The sequence below is a fragment of the Convolutriloba macropyga genome, unplaced genomic scaffold, assembly GCF_964194025.1.
Source record: "Convolutriloba macropyga unplaced genomic scaffold, txConMacr16.3 SCAFFOLD_3117, whole genome shotgun sequence".
Taxonomy (NCBI): Eukaryota; Metazoa; Xenacoelomorpha; order Acoela; family Convolutidae; genus Convolutriloba; species Convolutriloba macropyga.
Genome location: NW_027452633.1, coordinates 1 through 17,207, shown reverse-complemented (window position 1 = coordinate 17,207; position 17,207 = coordinate 1). Strand labels below are relative to the sequence as shown.

At 52.6% G+C, this 17,207-nt stretch overlaps 3 protein-coding genes across 7 annotated transcripts; 2 read left to right on the top strand and 1 right to left on the bottom strand.

The window, feature by feature from the left end:
* Positions 1-5,923: 5,923 nt before the first annotated feature.
* Positions 5,924-8,655, top strand: LOC142357676 (uncharacterized). Of its 2 annotated transcripts, none has more exons than XM_075409232.1 (7): positions 5,924-6,085; positions 6,664-6,945; positions 7,129-7,375; positions 7,457-7,676; positions 7,767-8,017; positions 8,141-8,323; positions 8,488-8,655. In XM_075409232.1, exons 2-7 carry the CDS (start codon positions 6,821-6,823, stop codon positions 8,629-8,631), a joined length of 1,170 nt encoding a protein of 389 aa, XP_075265347.1. In that variant the 5' UTR covers positions 5,924-6,085; positions 6,664-6,820; the 3' UTR covers positions 8,632-8,655. The 2 variants fall into 2 exon arrangements, with proteins under 2 accessions (XP_075265347.1, XP_075265348.1); XM_075409233.1 differs by lacking the exon at positions 5,924-6,085 and adding an exon at positions 6,315-6,480.
* A 3,094-nt stretch (positions 8,656-11,749) lies between these two features.
* LOC142357674 (uncharacterized) lies at positions 11,750-14,574 on the bottom strand. Of its 4 annotated transcripts, XM_075409230.1 has the most exons (10): positions 14,085-14,574; positions 13,828-13,966; positions 13,626-13,730; positions 13,406-13,534; positions 13,202-13,246; positions 12,975-13,082; positions 12,570-12,851; positions 12,330-12,482; positions 12,070-12,180; positions 11,750-11,934 (listed from the first exon to the last, which is right to left on the bottom strand). In XM_075409230.1, exons 1-10 carry the CDS (start codon positions 14,282-14,284, stop codon positions 11,848-11,850), a joined length of 1,359 nt encoding a protein of 452 aa, XP_075265345.1. In that variant the 5' UTR covers positions 14,285-14,574; the 3' UTR covers positions 11,750-11,847. The 4 variants fall into 4 exon arrangements, with proteins under 4 accessions (XP_075265345.1, XP_075265343.1, XP_075265344.1 ...); XM_075409228.1 differs by having other exon boundaries at positions 12,330-12,851; XM_075409229.1 differs by having other exon boundaries at positions 11,799-11,934; positions 12,347-12,851.
* A 1,046-nt stretch (positions 14,575-15,620) lies between these two features.
* On the top strand, positions 15,621-17,201 carry LOC142357673 (uncharacterized; the record flags this gene model as incomplete). The annotated part of the gene is given in 7 exon segments (XM_075409227.1): positions 15,621-15,939; positions 16,260-16,522; positions 16,616-16,758; positions 16,867-16,885; positions 16,887-16,947; positions 16,950-17,014; positions 17,108-17,201. Coding segments are annotated over 7 exon segments (853 nt in total), but the record flags the coding sequence as incomplete, so codon positions are not given.
* Positions 17,202-17,207: the final 6 nt, after the last annotated feature.

Genomic DNA, 17,207 nt, shown 5'->3' with positions numbered 1-17,207 from the left:
CCTATCATTATCCATAGAGTGTAGCCTAGGGTTAGTAGCTTTCCAGGAGATGGGGGGTAAGGTGAGTGCCCATGGGAAAAGGAGGGGCAGGTTAGGGGCAGAGCTAGGAACAAGAATGGCGATCAAAGGAGAGGAATGGGTAAGAAGGGGCGAGGAAATCGGGAGCCAACCCCCTGGGCCGGGGGGGGGGGGGGATTCGCTGATAGGCTGTGAGACATGGAGGGGACGACAATTGGACTAGGGTAAGGAAACGGGGGCAAGACGGGTCGTACCAGGAAAGGGATGGAGGTCCGGGTGGGCAGGATCAAGATGCGAAGCGGGGGAGAGGAGGAAGAGTGCGAGTGCAGCAAGGCTCTTGCAAATGGGAAACGGGATGGAAAGAGAGCTGATCCATAGCGAGAGGAGCACGCGCAAATTGCGGCTGGAGGGGCGGGGATCCAGAACAAGAGGTTGGGATTTTAATTTTTTCCTGCTATTATCCTAGAGCCTTTCAAGAGAGCTGGTTCGGGAGGACTGAAAGGAGCATGTACTGCGGGAACCCTAGCTGGAATGGGAGTGGCTACGGCAGCATTATCTGCGAGGGGAGCGGTCGGCACAGGAAGTACAAGCAAGCCCAGGAGCAGCAGCGGAAGGGCAACAGTGGTGGCAACCGGAGAGAGAGGGGGAGCTAGAGTGACAGTAGGATCGGGAAAGGGAGTGCGAGATGGGAGAGAAGGGGGAGCGGCAACATCGATGGATGGGAGCGGAGGCCCGGGCGAGCAGGCCCACTAGGAGTGGGAGCAGCAACGGCAGCTGCAGCTGGAGGGCGAGCTGGACTGTTGGCAGCGGCAATGGCGGTACCGACTTATGGGAGATCAGGATTTCCAGCACCGGCGGATGCGGGAGCCGGAGGGGCCGCATGCCTTCCTTTGCATCGGGAGCGATAGGGAGATGTGCAGAAGGAGGATCGGTGAACAGCAACGGCAGGGACAGGTGGGGCAGCAGCAGCAGGAAGCGCGGGAGCAGAAGCAGCGACAGTGACAGCCACAACAGTGGCAGCCGGGGCGTCGCGGAAACGGGAAGCAGGGGGAATAGAGGGGTGAAGGTAGTGGCAGCAGAAAATCGGTGGGAACCAGGATATTAGTAGCAGCAGGAGGTGGAGGGAGAGCTGCAGCAGCACATGCGGAAGTGATGGGTGTGCGAGGGGAAGCGAGGATTCAGGAGGGAAACCGAGAGCGGGAGCTGGAGCAGGACCAGCGAGGAAGCGGCGCAGCCGCAGCTGCTGTAAGGGGAGGAGGGTACCAAGGGGGTTACGTAGGGAGAAGCAGGTGAAGGCGAGAACGTGAGAAGCAAAGGGGGGGGGGGGGAGGAGGTGGCAAGCAGTGATGCAATGTCAGTGCGTGCGGGCAGGCACAGCAGGAGGAATGGGAACAGCTACAGCAGAGATGGGACCACCTCCACGACTAGAAGTGTCGCAGAGAGCAGAGATGGGACTTTTCATACCAGCCACAGCTAAATGGAGAGAGAAGCCAGAGCCAAAGTGGGGGTGGGTGAGAGAGTAGCAACCGGGAATGGCGCCGGCAGTATCAGAAGAGTGATGAGCAGGAGCAGCAGTGGCAACAGGGATGGGAGTAGGAATTGCAGTGGTAGCTGGCAGGTGTCGAAGGCAGAAGCGGCAACTGCAATCGTGACAGTAGCGGCAGAGCTGGAGCAGGAGCCGGAGTGGTGATGGCAACTGGTGGGGAATCACTAGCGGCAGTGCCAGTGAGAGTGGTATGGCAGCGAGAGAAGGAGAGAACCAGGAAGGTTAAAGTGAGAGCAGTAGTGGAACAGGTACCAGCAGAGTCAACAGCCGGGGTGAGTCATCGGGGTAGCAGCAAAGAACAGGAGAGCAAGAGCAAGCTCAGGGACACTTGGCAACACATGGGAGGTACGTGAAACATCGACTTCGAGGTTTGCATGGGGTTAGGGGTCACCGCAAACTAGGCGAGCCAACCGAAGATCCCCGAAATAACGTCAGATAATCCGGCGTTATTCCTAGCCGTCCATCCGGCAGCCGCGCGATCTGTTCTCAGCACGAGCAGGTAGCTGGGTACCTACCTAGGGTACCTGGTAGGCTCGTAGGCTGCCGTCCGGTCAGGAGTAGGGATCATAACGCCCCGGCCCCGGGCGGCCGGGCTGTATTGCGCACCGCCCCGCCGGCGACTCCACAGCATCGTGCGACTCCATGTGCCCTCCTTGCGCTTCGCCTCGCCTAGTGCCTACCAACTGCTGCAAAATTACGCTTTGAGCGTACGGATATTCAATCGAATTACATTCTACTAGATACATGGGGTCAGGGGTTGCTACAAAGTTAATTATCGCTACTGAGACGCATTTGCTGGGTGCCAGCGATCCCACAGCGGCGCAGATGGCACCGCCCGCGAAGATGCGCACTGAATTGACCCGCAACCCGGACCCTGAACCCCGCAGCTCCGGAAGCAGAATGCCATTTTTAGCACGGGGGTTCAGGATTTGGATTTCGGATTTCAAGTAGCAGTACTCATAATAATGGCTCTGCCATGGACCGAACAAATGTTGTACTTTGAAAAAATGTATTGGGTGTTGTTTTGATGCATGCCCCTCACCTGGCTTGTGTTTTCTGCATGACTGGAGAGTGCCAGGTTTCTTTAAAATACTACTACTACTAATACTACGACTACGAGTACCAGGTCGAGGGCTGCGAGATCAGTACCTGGGTCGGGGGTCGGGGGCCGTGGGTCGGGGGTCGGGGGTCGGGGGTCGGGGGTCGGGGGTCGGGGGTCGGGGGTCGGGGGTCGGGGGTCGGGGGTCGGGGGTCGGGGGTCGGGGGTCGGGGGTCGTCGGGGGTCGGGGCCGTGGGTCGGGGGTCGGGGGTCGGGGGTCGGGGGTCGGGGGTCGGGGGTCGGGGGTCGGGGGTCGGGGGTCGGGGTCGGGTTGGGGGTCGGGGGTCGGGGGGTCGGGGGTCGGGGGTCGGGGGTCGGGGTTGGGGGTCCGGGATCGGGGTTGGGGATCGGGGGTCGGGGGTCGCGATGCATAACATATTGCAGCTAGCAGGGACCAGTACTAGTACTGGTACGTGTGTATCCCTGGCGCCGCTGGGCGCTGGCCGGTAGGGTAGGTACGCCTGTCTACCTACTCGTACCCTACGTACCTACTAACTACCTACCCTATAGCGGGCCTACGAGCAGTTGAGCCGTTTATGGACGCGTACTAGTACTAGTACTAGAGGGATGCTAGCTCTACTACTCGTACGAGTACGAGTACTAGCGATATAGAGGCCGGATCGAGCTAGATAAGCTAGCTAACTACTCGTACCCTACTGTACTGTACCTGCTGCACGATATCGAGTACGAGGCTGGGAGGGTGAAGCCGGCATATGTGGTTTTTGCGGTCCGAAAGGGGTCAAATATTCGGCATTTCCGCCAAAAATCACATCATCCTGCCGGATTTCATGACCTTTAACTCCCTGTGCCGATACAGTCTGGAAACTCCGAGGAAAAATTTTGACTTCGGGATATCCGGTTTAAATTTGTGGTTCATTCGTATATATTTCGGAAAATCAGCTCTGCCACCCCTAGCCGTTAAACACCAACAAACTAGAACAAAAATCCGACGTTGGGTTTTCCACATATGTGAAAACTAATTGCATAGGGGCATGATGCAAAGCAAAGGCTTCATGACGGCAGGCGTCATTTTTGGAAAAACTTTTTTTCTGAATAGAAATAGGGAACCCTAGTAAACCCTAGTAACCCTAAACCCGAAATAGACCGATATTCAAAAAATGACGCCGTGCATGAGTTAGAGCCTTGTTTGTTGTTTTAGGTTTTGGGGGAATTTGGGTAAAATGGTGAAACCCTAACGTCGGAAACTAAACCCTAGCCATATTTCGGCTTCACCCTCCCAGCCTCGTACATGCAGCTCAGCGAATCGCGATCTACGGTTTCCGTCCCGTATTGCGTACGGGTACAGCTACAACGTTTGCGGACACACAGACACAGACACAGACACACACACACACACACACACACACACACACAATTTCGAGCAATAGACCGAACATTTGTTCGGAATACATACGATTATAGCGGTACATATTGTGACAATATTTTACAGCCACGTACCACTCCGAACCTCGAACCCCGAACCCCCGACCAGTGCTAGCAGAATGCCTCTACTGTAGGCAGGGATGAGGGATGTTGGCTGTATGGATACATACAGTATATAATACATGATACTGTATTACACTGTATATACCTGTATCGGGTTTTGGGGACTGTATTTGGGCTGGCTGCACTGTCTAGGCGTTACTCCACTGTATGACCACATCCCTGTACTGGTGACATAGTATGCTTGGGCCAAGTGGCTAGTCGGTGTCACAAATAATATTTACAACTTGCAGTAAGGCCACTAATTATAACAAATGGTGGCAGAGCCAGGGACCAGCTATGCAGCCATCTTGCCATGCTAAAGCTCGAGCTCTTGATCTACCGCGTCGACAGCGTCCACATGTGCATCACAGCTGTGCACCATGCCTGTTGAGCATGTGATTGTAGAGTTGCCAAAAGCGTGGGTGTCACATTGGGATGCAACCAATAGCTCTAACCTGTTGGTAGCTGCTGTTGGGGTGGCTAATTGGGGTGCAACATGGGCAGCACAAGTGTAGTGGGGCTGCAGGGGGACATCCGCACGCAAGGGGGAAATACAGTCGATCTCTGTATGGATACCGTAATACCGCATAAATACAATATACACTGTATATACCTGTATCGGCCAAAACAGATATAGTGTATCCAACATCCCTGACTGTAGGGATAGTTCATAGTGTGGCAAGTTCATTAAAATTACTATACAAGCCAGAATGCAGCCGCACGGCGCACAGCTAGGAACAGGGGGGCACCCAGGCGGCCTAGGGCCTAGGCCCTAGATGAGCCGACATGGGTTGGAAGTACGTGAAAGCCTACGGGGAAGTGTCAGAATGTAAACTCTACGGTTGTACCTCTGCGTAAACCGTCGTACCAGCTACCCCGAATTTACGCGCTAGTACACAACACCACGCGCCACACACTCTCTCCTACCAGGCTTCCCACATCTCCTAGACGTGACTCCTACAAATAGAGCTGAACTGACCCTGTATACACAACCCGACAAACAACCTGAGAACTACAACAACAGATACGATGTAACCACTCATTTCAGCCTTATTAAGCTGGCTAGCGCCCACCTGCATACACTCAAACACACATTTTGACAGAAAGGGCCGAGTGCAGCCACGTATCTCCTACTCTAGTACTCGTACTTCTAACTCTTAATTCATAAGCGAGCTATAGATAGTAGTCCTTGATCGATCCAGTCACCAGTGTATTTATGCGTACGGGATACTACTGTCTACTGTATATATTACGTACGGTACCTAGAGCACCAGCTGTGCATGTATGTATTGCTACAGTACTCGTACTACTCGTACTAGTTTTTTTTCACCCCCGCCGCCGGGAGAAGGTGGGTCGAAAACCCCCTGCCCCACTCTTTCGAGCCGAGATTCGAGTCTCGTACTCGTACTACTGGTAGTACATTACAAGTTGTACCAGGTTGTACGGTGAATTCTGGTGAATTCACACCGAAACCGTGTGAGAAATTCAGTACCAGTACGAGTACCCACTTGTAGGCTGCATGTACGGCGATCGATACCACACAGGAACCTCAACACGTGACGGCGGGAAACATCCGACCGCAGACTGCCGCCCCCGGCCATACGGCCCAGGCAGGGGCATCTGGCTTCTGGACCACCGCCGCGGGTCATCCACCTCGAAATGGTCTGCAACCACGTCAAGTATCAAACAAACAGCTTCGTTGTTTCAGGAACTAGGGTCGATCTCTGCGCCGTTACCAGAAGTACGAAGTATCTGGTTCTGGCGGCCCGTGTTACTGTCGGCGGGGTCTGCCGGTCAAGTTCGGTTTTTGCCGTGGGTCTGCTCATACCACAACAAAGGAGTGGCGCTAGGTACCACTAGCAGCTGAGTGTTCGTGTGAAGAAACACCTGCTGGCCAGTTGTCCGGACCCTACATCCGCCAAACAGCAATGATGCAGGTTAAACCCATGCACAAAAGCCTATCTATATCCGTATCACTAGCACATAGAACAGGCGGGTCGTTCACACTTTGGTTGGAGCGCTTCTATTACATCGCGGGTCAAGATTCTGTGTTTCGCTGCTGATCCTCCCCACAAACTCCACTTCTCTGGCTCTCGACCTACTTCCATGTATCAGACGTGTATCATGCGGTCAGTCGAAGCACTACTCGTACAACGGTCGGTTCCGGAGTAAGGTCCAGGTTTAGAAACGAGGTTTCCGGTGCTACCGTCCCAGTGGGCAAGGCGGTGTGACAGCGCTGTTCTATTTCTTGTCCCTGCGCCTCTCACCGGGTCAACATCAACCGCCGCTCCGCACTGACACGCTAGCATGGGGTTCTATGCGCAACTCAGAGGTGTTGCCCAGGTCCTGTGGCGTGACAACCCCCCCCCCCCCCCCCCCCCCTAGCGCACCCCCGTTCTCCTGTCTGCACCACCCACCCTCTCTGGCACTGTTCTTGTGCCTCACCACACATCAGAATTCGTTGCTTGGGTCTTAGCCTGCAGCATACCCCCCTTTCTTCCTGCTCCCGACCCAGTGAGCAAGACCAGGACTCTGATAGGACGGTATTGCCATCAGTGCTGGATCCAGAGGAGCTGCACATGAGGAGCGGCAAAGCGTCCACCACCTAAGTGCTCAAAGCTGGACCTGGTCAGCAGGAGTTTGACTCGTGTGTAAAGGGGCAGGCAGCGGCCATGGACGACAATCATGACCTCCTGTTGTATACACCTTCTGATCTTCCAGACCTTCCTGATTTCCCTTCATCAAGTGATCTACCACATCCTGAGAAACATCAGACGCAGCATAGCACCGACTTAACGTAAGGCTGACTGCGGGCAAGAACTTTTCTTGGTCACCCCCCCCCCCCCCCCCCCTTTCTGCAGGCGGCTGCCGGTGCATCACCACCTCCACAGAAAGTCATATATTTTCTCCTCTTCCGACGGCCAACCCAGGCTTATGCTTCTCTGGGCCAGCACTAATCTCCCCTGTGCTGGCCTGGCAGGGCCAGTCATTCGCAAAACCCCTCCCTCCCTCTCCCTCACCAGATGATGATGGCTGCTTCACAAGGAAGAAACTGGCCCCACCAATCAGAGGGGCAGCTATCTGACGCTGAACAGTCCATGAGCTCAGACGCCTTTGCAACAATGCAGCACGCTGGACAGTTGCCTTCGCTTCAAGGGCACCATCCAGGAACGGAAGTTGACTTCTTCCTCAACAGCCCCCAAACTGGCTCTGTTGAGCCAAATATGGTAAGGATTCAAATCTGGCCAACTGTCAGAATCGTTGACGAAGTTGTGTGAGTAATTTTTAACACTATCCTGCCTCAACAGCCTCAGGACACCTGGAGGACTAATCCACAGCCAGTCCACAGCGGCGTCAGCTTCACAACATCCACGAGTTCAGGACAGACATTGGCGCCCAGTCAGATGGCCCTTCCTGGTTCACTCACCGTTGCATCATCAAACTTTAACCTGCCCCCAGGCATGCAGTACATGCAAATGGCTTCATTGCCTGATGGTAATGTACTTCAAAATGTGCCATTACAACCAGGTGTGGGCGTACCACTTGATTGATGCTCATTGCAAATGCTGTGTCTGTTCTGGTATGCCATATGTAACCTCTCATGCTGCAACCATGTAGGCGTGTTCAATCCATCGTCCACGTTCAAACCCCGGCTACGCTGGACCGATGAGCTACACGATAAATTTGTTGATGCTGTTGAGAAGCTTGGTGGCTACTCCCGAGCAACTCCTTCTGCCATTCTCAAGGCAATGGGTGTAGACAGGCTTGAACTCGGGCACGTGAAGAGCCATCTTCAAAAGTATCGAACAGAAAAGAAACGAAACAAGAAGGATGAAGAACCAGAAGGGAAGAGCGCCCCTTCGCAAAAGGTACGGCTTGTAGTTATTGTACATATGGAAGTAGCATTTCTTGAAACCCGAGCTCAAGTTGTTATTGTACATATGGAAGTAGCATTTCTTGAAACCCGAGCTCAAGTTGTGTTGTCCACGCAGAGAGTGAAGATGGAAGACGCCCACGAATCTCAGGTGGCACAAAAGCCTGTTGTGACCACAAGTCATGGACAGTTGCCACATGGTGGAGCTGATGGAAGACCGCCTGCCGATGAAGCCATCGACCTTGAGGCTGCGCTGAAGAAACAGTATGAGCTACAGCAGATGCTAGCGGAGCAGTTGGAGGTGATTTGCTTCTCTTTCTGCAACAGTGAACTTATTCGACTGACAGTTTCACATTGCATTGCGGAGCAGTTGGAGGTGATTTGCTTCTCTTTCTGCAACAGTGAACTTATTCGACTGACAGTTTCACATTGCGTTGGGCTAATTTGTTCGCTGTGATCTTGCAGGCTCAAAAGAAATTGCAGAGTAGTCTCGAGCAGCACACCAAATACATTTCATGTTTGATGCGAACTAGGCCTAATGCAGGGGAGGACAATCCTGAACTCCATGCAGAAACAGACCCATCAGTTGATCTGCCTGTCAATAAATGAAGCCCTCTAGTGTACTCTGTTCATCCGGCCTCTCAATGTTCAGAGACTCGGCAGTGTATGTTCCACTATGGGGCTCATGTTTTGTTGTAGCAGGTGTGTCACCATTGCACTCAATACTGCCTTTACCACATGCGCATTGCGCCTCGAGCTCTGGATGCATGCCACAGGAGGGGAAAAGGCCCTGGCATAGGAGTAACCACGTGATGTGAGGGTTTGCACATACTTTGTGCATTGCATCTGGCACTTGTTGTGGTTGCTCACAGGCTTGCCTACCCCAGATGTCTACTGACCACGCGTATATTCCTCTCGCCCGTTGTGCCCTCCTTGGGTTGTCCTCTCTAGATCTGTTCCACCCTGGGGTTCAAGTAGTACGTGCAGCGGCACCACATATCCCATCGAATGAAGTCACTGGCACAGTCTAGCAGTATCCAACGGCCGCTGTCTTACTAGCCAGTGGTGAGCGGAGCCATCGTGCTGTTGAATTCCCTGTTGTGCACTTGGTACACGTTGTACATATCGGCCGAGTCCCCCTATGAGGTGCATCTCATGCTCTGTGAGGTGCCGCAACTGCATGGTGTGAAGGGGGGGAACATGGCATCACAGCTCCGTATGCTCCACTGCTTTCTGTGGCAAAGTAAATGCACATTTTGCTCCGATTGACAGTGCAAGCCTCATCATTGCACATGTCCATGATCGTGTTGCTGAGCACTAGTACACCCTCGAGTCCCATAGTACTGCACGTGTGGCATTCAGGTCTTTCGATTGCACGCGGGAGCCCTGAAATTTGAAAGCGGTAATTGAGTTGGTTTCCGCAATTGGAATTGCGAAACATCAAGCTTGAGATGCAAGGTACAGAGACCGGAATTTCACATGTACTGGGAGCGTTGCACCCATGATTATCGTACTCGAACCTACGTTGGGCTCCATACGCGTTCTGACACATCTAGTACAGTTGTGCGGCTAGCGACGCACACGTGAATCCATTCATTTTTCTTCCAATGGCGGTACTTAACGCCATAACTCGAGTGGCTACAAGAGTCAGCTCTCCACGAGTGACTCAGTGTCTTTGTGTTCTGATTGAGTGACTCTGTGTGTTGTGTTGTGATCGAGTTCCAGTTGCACGTCCTAGGGGATCCAGTGTGTTGAATTATATAACCTAGCTGTAGCTACATGGCGGGTAAGAGAAAACAGCAAAGGTAAACCGCCTACCACCCCATGAGGGGCGAGAGCTGTAAGGACCGCAAGCGTTATGCATGCACACGTCATACGAGTTGTCTATGCCGACCTCAGAGGCATCCCCGCGGCCATGTTGAGGCCATGTTGAGTGGCCATGCGGCCATGCTGCGGTCATGTTGAGTGCGGCCATGTCGAGTGGAAGCCCTAACCTGCCAAGCGGACATGCCCACAAACTGCACAGTGCCGGCTGAGCAGGAAGTCAGCCTTTCCCCTCCAGGAGATTGTGGAGAGGTCAACTAGACGTTTTCGTTTGCAAGCCGGGGATGCGGACTTCCGGTCGAGGGCGCCAGTGACACAGCCCTTCCTATCTACTGCGAGGTAGGCCACAATGGTGTGAAAGTGGGTAACGGACTTGCTGGCCTCGCACTTGTTGAAATATTGTTTGTGATTTAGTAGCAGTACTCGACAGAAAAGACCCAGTGTAACGCTAACTGACGGCTTGCTTCCTACTACAAACCATGTGGGAGACGTGTGAGGTATTCAGTTTTATCAGCTGTCGGACCTTTCTTAACTGCTGCAAATGGCAAATTGCTATGTACATGCTCCACTGAGATTGCCATGGTCTGCTGGGGAGAACAGCCAGACCTACGGCGCCAGTGAGTTCAGTACGATGGCATATCGGCCACGCAAACGACTCACATGGCATATATGAGACATGCATATATCCCCCATACCCATCCCTGCGGGTGGTATAGGCGGTTCGCTTTCCTGTCCACCCCCGTTTCGTCGCATTCAATTGAGATCACACTTATTAGACTGCCTCTACTTCCACTAATTCTTACAACGTTTATCGGTGCAACGCTGCATTAATAACAACCATCGTACCTCCACTTGCACAACCGCAGGGCTGTTAGGATGCCATCTTAATGATAGAGGTACGATGTGTGATGAATCTGCCATGTATACCATCTATATGTATTTTCAATTCCCCTATCCGAAACCCTGTGTACATGCAGCATATCTTCCTAGACCTGCAAGGCACGCAATACATCAACCATTGCAACCTTGGGCTTCTGAAGCCAGAGTGGTGCTGTAAGCGGCATGACACGTGTTGACGTCGAAAAGGGTTTGTCAAGTGTGAGTCTGGTTCGTGCACGCCGTGCTTGATGAGTCTGCGGCGTTAATGCCGACACAATGCCCTCAGTGGACGAGCATGTCAGCCATCTCTCCAGTAGCCTGTATCTCGATCTTGAGCTTCTTTGAATTGACAGCGGTAGCGCACACCTTCCAGAGAGCTCTCGTGGCCATGCCTTACCTCTCGGTCGCACAGCAAGCCACTAGTTGACAGTGCTTCGCAACAGTCCAGATGGCTTCTCCCACGTGCGTGGCTACTGGTGTTGTCCACCAAGCTGTGGCTGTGGCGGGTCTGCCGGAGGCGACCAATCGATCTATACACATCAATCTTGTACAACTGAGCTATCCTCATCTTAAACTGAACAATGCATGCGCGACTTCGTGCTCCACCATGATTGTTCTATGTGTGGCAACGTCCAATGCCCAGACATGCCCCAGAAGCTTCAAGGCTGAAGACAGTGATACATGCAGAGAAAGCTCCAGATGTCCACCCCGGCGCAGACGCGAGTCCAGACAGCCCCGATGCGGGAGGAGGAGCGTAGAGGCGCTCGGCAGGACAGAGGGTGTCTGCACCTAACGGACCGGAAACCAATGCGGTGGCAGCTACAAATTGAACAGTGGGATGGAACTACACACAGAGGTGAAGCTCATGCGGCACATAAGACGCTCTGCTGCCAGACATAGAGAAACGGATAGGGCTACATGTATCAGAGCATGTAGGGTGCTTTATGTGCAGCGGACGGCCAAGCGCAGCAGTGGCGGGAAATTGCCAAGAAGGCTGCTGTACAAACACATCAGTATAGGGCACTGGATCAGCGGAGCATTACATTCCCGCAAGCTCACAGCGATTTGGGACTCTCTGTTGGGGCTGGCAGGTAGCCAGCACCTCATGGACCGCAAAGCCATTCAACCGACGGTTGCAAGGGACGGAACGATATGCCCAGATCCGACATTCCCCAGATGCTTAAAATGGGCCTCCAGAGCCGTGAGGAACTGCCCAAACAAGGAGATAGTCAGTGTCAGCAAACAACTAAAAGCTGCCGAAGACCAAATGTTGATAATGTATGCATGTGTGTATGGAAGTGCTGCACCACAGGGAATGTAGGTGGACTGCAAAGAGGAACTTACTGTTGGATAGACAACGTATGGGACATTGAACTCTTTGCATGTCTGGAGAACAATTGGGGCAATCTTCGGGTAGTGCACATGGCATATTCCAGGGAAGAGATGGTGGACAACCTGGTGATGGCAGCAGGTGCATTCCATCAGTCGGCTGCGCACTGCTGGTTGTGGGTGAATCCCGCGACATAGATCAGTGAGTACGTGCATGGGGAAACATATCTCATGACTGTAAAGCTTGAACAAGCTCATTGTTGTCGAGATAATACCTGGTAGTTAAGGCCACCTGATATGTGTGTCCAGAAGAAAGATCCATGGGAAAAATCTGCACTCGTAGCTGCCTGGACCTCGGCCCAGCCTCGGTTCACGAAGCCCTGCCCATCACTCTTAATGTACTGGACGTCCGGAGTGACATGGGCAACCTGTGCAGACAGCTTCATCAGTCCTGATCCTGCGGGAATGGTGCGGGTACATGCCAGTGGGATGCCTCCAGTGGAATATCGACCCACCTGGAACATAAATGCCAGCATCCAGCCGGTGACCGCTTGGGACAACACCCAAAAAGTGACCAACCTGAACAAGCCGTGGCCGCTTGCCAACAATGGAAGGCCAACAAAATAGGAAAAGAAAATTGCTTTGCCAATCCAAAATTCGCACATCTCTTGCATGGTGAGTTTGGCCAAAGAGACAGGGCCAATCTTGCCGGAACTTAGCGCGGTGAAGTCATCCACCAAGACACTCTTCAAAGATAACAGGCCGTACAAAGCTCCCAGGTAATACTGCTGGAATCTCTGTGGAAGACACAAACGGAATCCCAGAGGGTTTACTCCACATCTGCTGTCAGCATGCTCATGAACCAGGGCTACAATGACAGCAGGCAGCCATACTGGCAAGGCCAACAATGTTGCTCTTACATGGTGAGTATGCCAGGGCTGATACGTGGTCACTCGTCTGATATCAGCGTCCGACACTCGGATGTCAGGATCGTGGTCATGAAGGTTGGTATAGGCATGGTGTCCCACCTGTCATCGATAGTTGAAAAGCCACACCGACAAACAGGTGAGAATGCCAAACATGTCAGGCAGCACATATTAGGGTGAAAGCTGGGTCTCCATCTCTTCAGAAGGTGATCATGGCCTACCACGTGCTGCTGTTTCCACATGAATGAGCTAGCACCAACAACATCCTGAGGAGCACAGACAACTCATCAGAATCTGTACATAATGCGACTGTGCAAGCTTCACGTAATAGAAGAATTGAAACAGAGCTAACCAACGTTGTAAGAGCAGATTCTGCATTGAGCACAGTCAATCCTTTTCTGGTCGACGCGGCTTCTGAGTCTTACCAGAAGCCACCCCATGTAGTGATTCAGAGTGCGGTTCTTGTGATAAGCTCCATGGTTGGCATCATGCTGGATGGACACACCTACTTCGGCCATGGATGCACCCATCACCACTGCACACAGCAGACATGCCTACACAGCAGCAAGCAGACAACCATCAAACCAACATAGTTTGTGGAGCAGGGAGTGCAGCTGCTCTGAATCAAGCTTGAGGTGAACTTACCATGATGTTTTGGAAGTAGAAGAAAGTACCAAGATAGCCGAGCGCCAGAGCAGCGAGGATGATCGCACTTTTGATGTACATTGCCGGAGCCCACCTTGGATCCAGCTTTTACAAGCACCAGGCTCGAGATCAACATGAGATCAACTTGCGGTCGTGCACCAGCAACATAAATTGCATGCACGGCACCCGGCTCTGTTGTTACCTTGTTGTCTTTCATGTACTTCTCCACACGTTCCTTGAGCACATGGTAGAATTTGCCATCTTCAGTGTCATCAACATAATGAACACCCACACTCTTGCTGCTCTCAAGGTCTCCGATGTAGAATTTCTCCAAGACTTTCCTATGAGGTGAGAGCAGGGAGTCAGCGATTCAGCGGGTGCACTATCCGTAAAGCGAGCGTGGAGCCATTTGCGTGCTGTTGCTCATGGTCCTCCACGAAGTGTTTTCTGGGAGCTCACCTGGCGGATAACGAGTGATACGACTCAAACAGCTGGGTGCAGTCTTTCCCAGCTTTCACGAAAATGACGTCTCCTCCAGGGTGTCTCGGCACCCAGGAAGAAACGTCGTACACTTTCCCACGAACAATGACCCAGCAGTCAGAGGAGGAGTTGTGTTTCTCCACTTCAGCGAGGCTGAATTTCGCTGAAGTGGCTTTCATGATGCTGTGATCGCGTGGGCGCAGGAAGAATATGGGGCAGGCGTGGCAGGCTCCCGGGTGGTGTCACGTTCTGCGACGAGCACTCTATGTATTGGTCTGTAACTGCTCGGGTCCACAAGCGGGAAGCAACTTCTCACGCAGTTTCCTCGGACTGCGGAACGGCTGTCCGGTTCACACGCATCTGGCGCAGGTTGTCTCGCGTACACGGCGAATCGAACTGTCGCGCTGACCGGTAGGGACGTGCCAGTAACCGTGCAGAAACTGGCTGATCAGGGCCAGATAGGCGGTGTACTGATTCAAAGTTTGACAGCTTGAGGAACTCGAGCAGCGTTTTCGCGCGCCACGACGTCGCTGGCACTGCCGTCCAATCGCAGCGTACTCAGCATGCACAAAGGGCGCTACAGTACTTAAAAGCGCCTAGTTATAAGTTTTATATGACATTTCTGTAAGTAATCTGTAATCTGTATATATTATATATATGTAGACTGTTCTCGTAGGTAGTGTGGTGTTATATCATATAATGGTATCTAGCTTGGTACCGTCCTTTATTTATCCCTGCCCTCTACTCGTACCTAGCTACGTATAATTTATTATGAATAGTAGTAGATCTGCATTCTGCAATGAAGGTATCGCTACTCTAGCAGTACGAGTGGCCGCATAGATAGGCCTAGGGTACCGGCTACCAAATTACAATATATATGATATATACAGACATGGTCTAGTAGGTAGGCGCGTACGGAGTAGGTACATACTAGGGTACGTACCCCTACCCGGTACTGGTACGTACTAACTACTCGTACTCGTAAATTTTAGACTACCTTTATAGTAATACTAAACACCGGGAGCTCACTGACAAATACCTCGCCGTAAAGGACCAGTTGCCGACCCCGGAGCGCGGGGGTCTAAAATTTACGGTCCGTAAACGATACTAGATTGAGCATTACGGCTGGATAATACATCTCGGGAGGGCGATATTGCCCTCGGGGTGGGGTCCTCGGGCTTCGCCCTCGGACCCCCCCTCGGTCAAAATCGCCCTTCCCTCGATGTCTTATCTCGCCGTAATGCTCAATCTAGTATTATTTACGGGCCACGTACTAGCTAGGTACCCACAGGCCACAAGCCAAGCTGCATGCGCGGTGTATTTCGACTTTCGAGTCCTAGGGTACCTGTAGCTGCCCGGCCTGTCCTACCCTAGGTGCCCTAGGTACCCTACTCATACAGCCGACTACCGCGTGCATCATCTATCACGGTGGCGTAGCGACACGGTGGCGTATCCTACGAGTGTTGTAGGAGATACTGTCGACAATACAGCCTGCCCAGAAAGTCGCGCCGTGAAACGAGCAGAAGCACAAGAGGCAACTGTTTTTCTTGACCCACTGACCCTGAACACCCAGGCTGAGGGATCACGAGTGCTTTGCCGCGGCCTGAGATACCTTTCATATCCAAGATGAACGGCTATGCGTCGCTCCATCCCAACCTTAGCTCAACGGTGGTCCGTCGTGCTAAGAGGACTTGCAACAGTCGAGCACAACCACACCAGCCTGCACTCATTTCACCTTTCTCTTCAACTCCAGCGCCGGCACAGCGAGCTCCGTTGAGACCTAGCATTGCAGCAGCCGAAAAGAGAAAAGTTGCCGTGGGTGCCGCAAGCAAAGGTCACGAAGAGCTTGAGACCCCCCCCCCCCCCCCCCCCTTTCCTCGCCCGTCCTACCTCTCTCCTCGTTCATTGGACCGTTATCACACTGACCCCCTTACGTACGGTTTTCGACAACAGTCTCACAGCTGTTTTGTCAACCATTTATTACTCAACTCTTTCATATGATGCCCACTTTGTATGGCTGAGAGAACAACTCGTACCACCACGTAAACTTCAGTCCTGGAGCATGCCCTGGAGAAAAGAGTTCCCTGCACATATGCACATCTGGACACGACCAATTGATTATTTGCGAATGTGCGTGTGTTGGGTGAATTGTAGAGGACCAAGAGAGATCATCTGTTGAAGCCCTACTGTATCCAGACCCATCGGAGCTGCCAGAGAACTTTGAAATGCCCATTTGGGATCACCTGGAGGAGCTGCGCGAGCGGGTTTTGGTTGCCGTGGTGGCTGTAACTGCGGCCATTTTGGCCTGCTTCTGTTTCTCCAAGGAACTTGTTGTCTTTCTGGAAGCCCCAGTGTCAGCGCAGGGTGTCCGCTTCCTTCAGCTGTCTCCAGGGGAGTTTTTCTTCACATCTCTGAAGGTCAGTGCAGCCAATCAGTTGGAGCTTTTGCGTGGCTACAGAAACTGTGGCAGAATGCTGATCTTGTACTAAGTACCCTACCACTTGCGACAGGTGTCTGGGTACACTGGTATCCTGCTTGCAGCGCCAACAGTTCTGTATGAGATTATTGCTTACGTGGTTCCTGGTTTGACACGCGACGAGCGCAAGTTTTTAGCTCCAGTTGTCTTCGGCTCATCCATCCTTTTCTATGCTGGGTAGGTGCTAAGTCGCTACTCCTATGTATTCCACTAAGCAAGTATCTGGCGAGCCGATTTCTTTCCCATGCTTGCCATCCTAATTAGCATGCACTTGTTTTGTCGCAGGATTCTGTTTGCGTATGAAAATTCTCACTCCAGCCGCTCTCAATTTCTTTGTCAACTTTGCTGACGGAGCCGTCGAATCTCTCTGTCGATTGACCAGTATTTCGAGTTTGTGCTTGTGCTTTTACTGAGCACAGGACTTTCGTTCCAGGTACTCCCTGACTTGATCTTGTCATGAGTCGTGTTATTATTGCCATTGCCTTGGAACTGTTCTGATCTGGCAGTTCCCATCTTGCATGTTCAGGTTCCTGTCGTGCAAGTCATGCTGGGGCAGCTCAACTTGGTATCCTCAGAGCAGATGCTTGCATTGTGGAGATATGTTGTGGTGGGAGCGGTGATTGCAG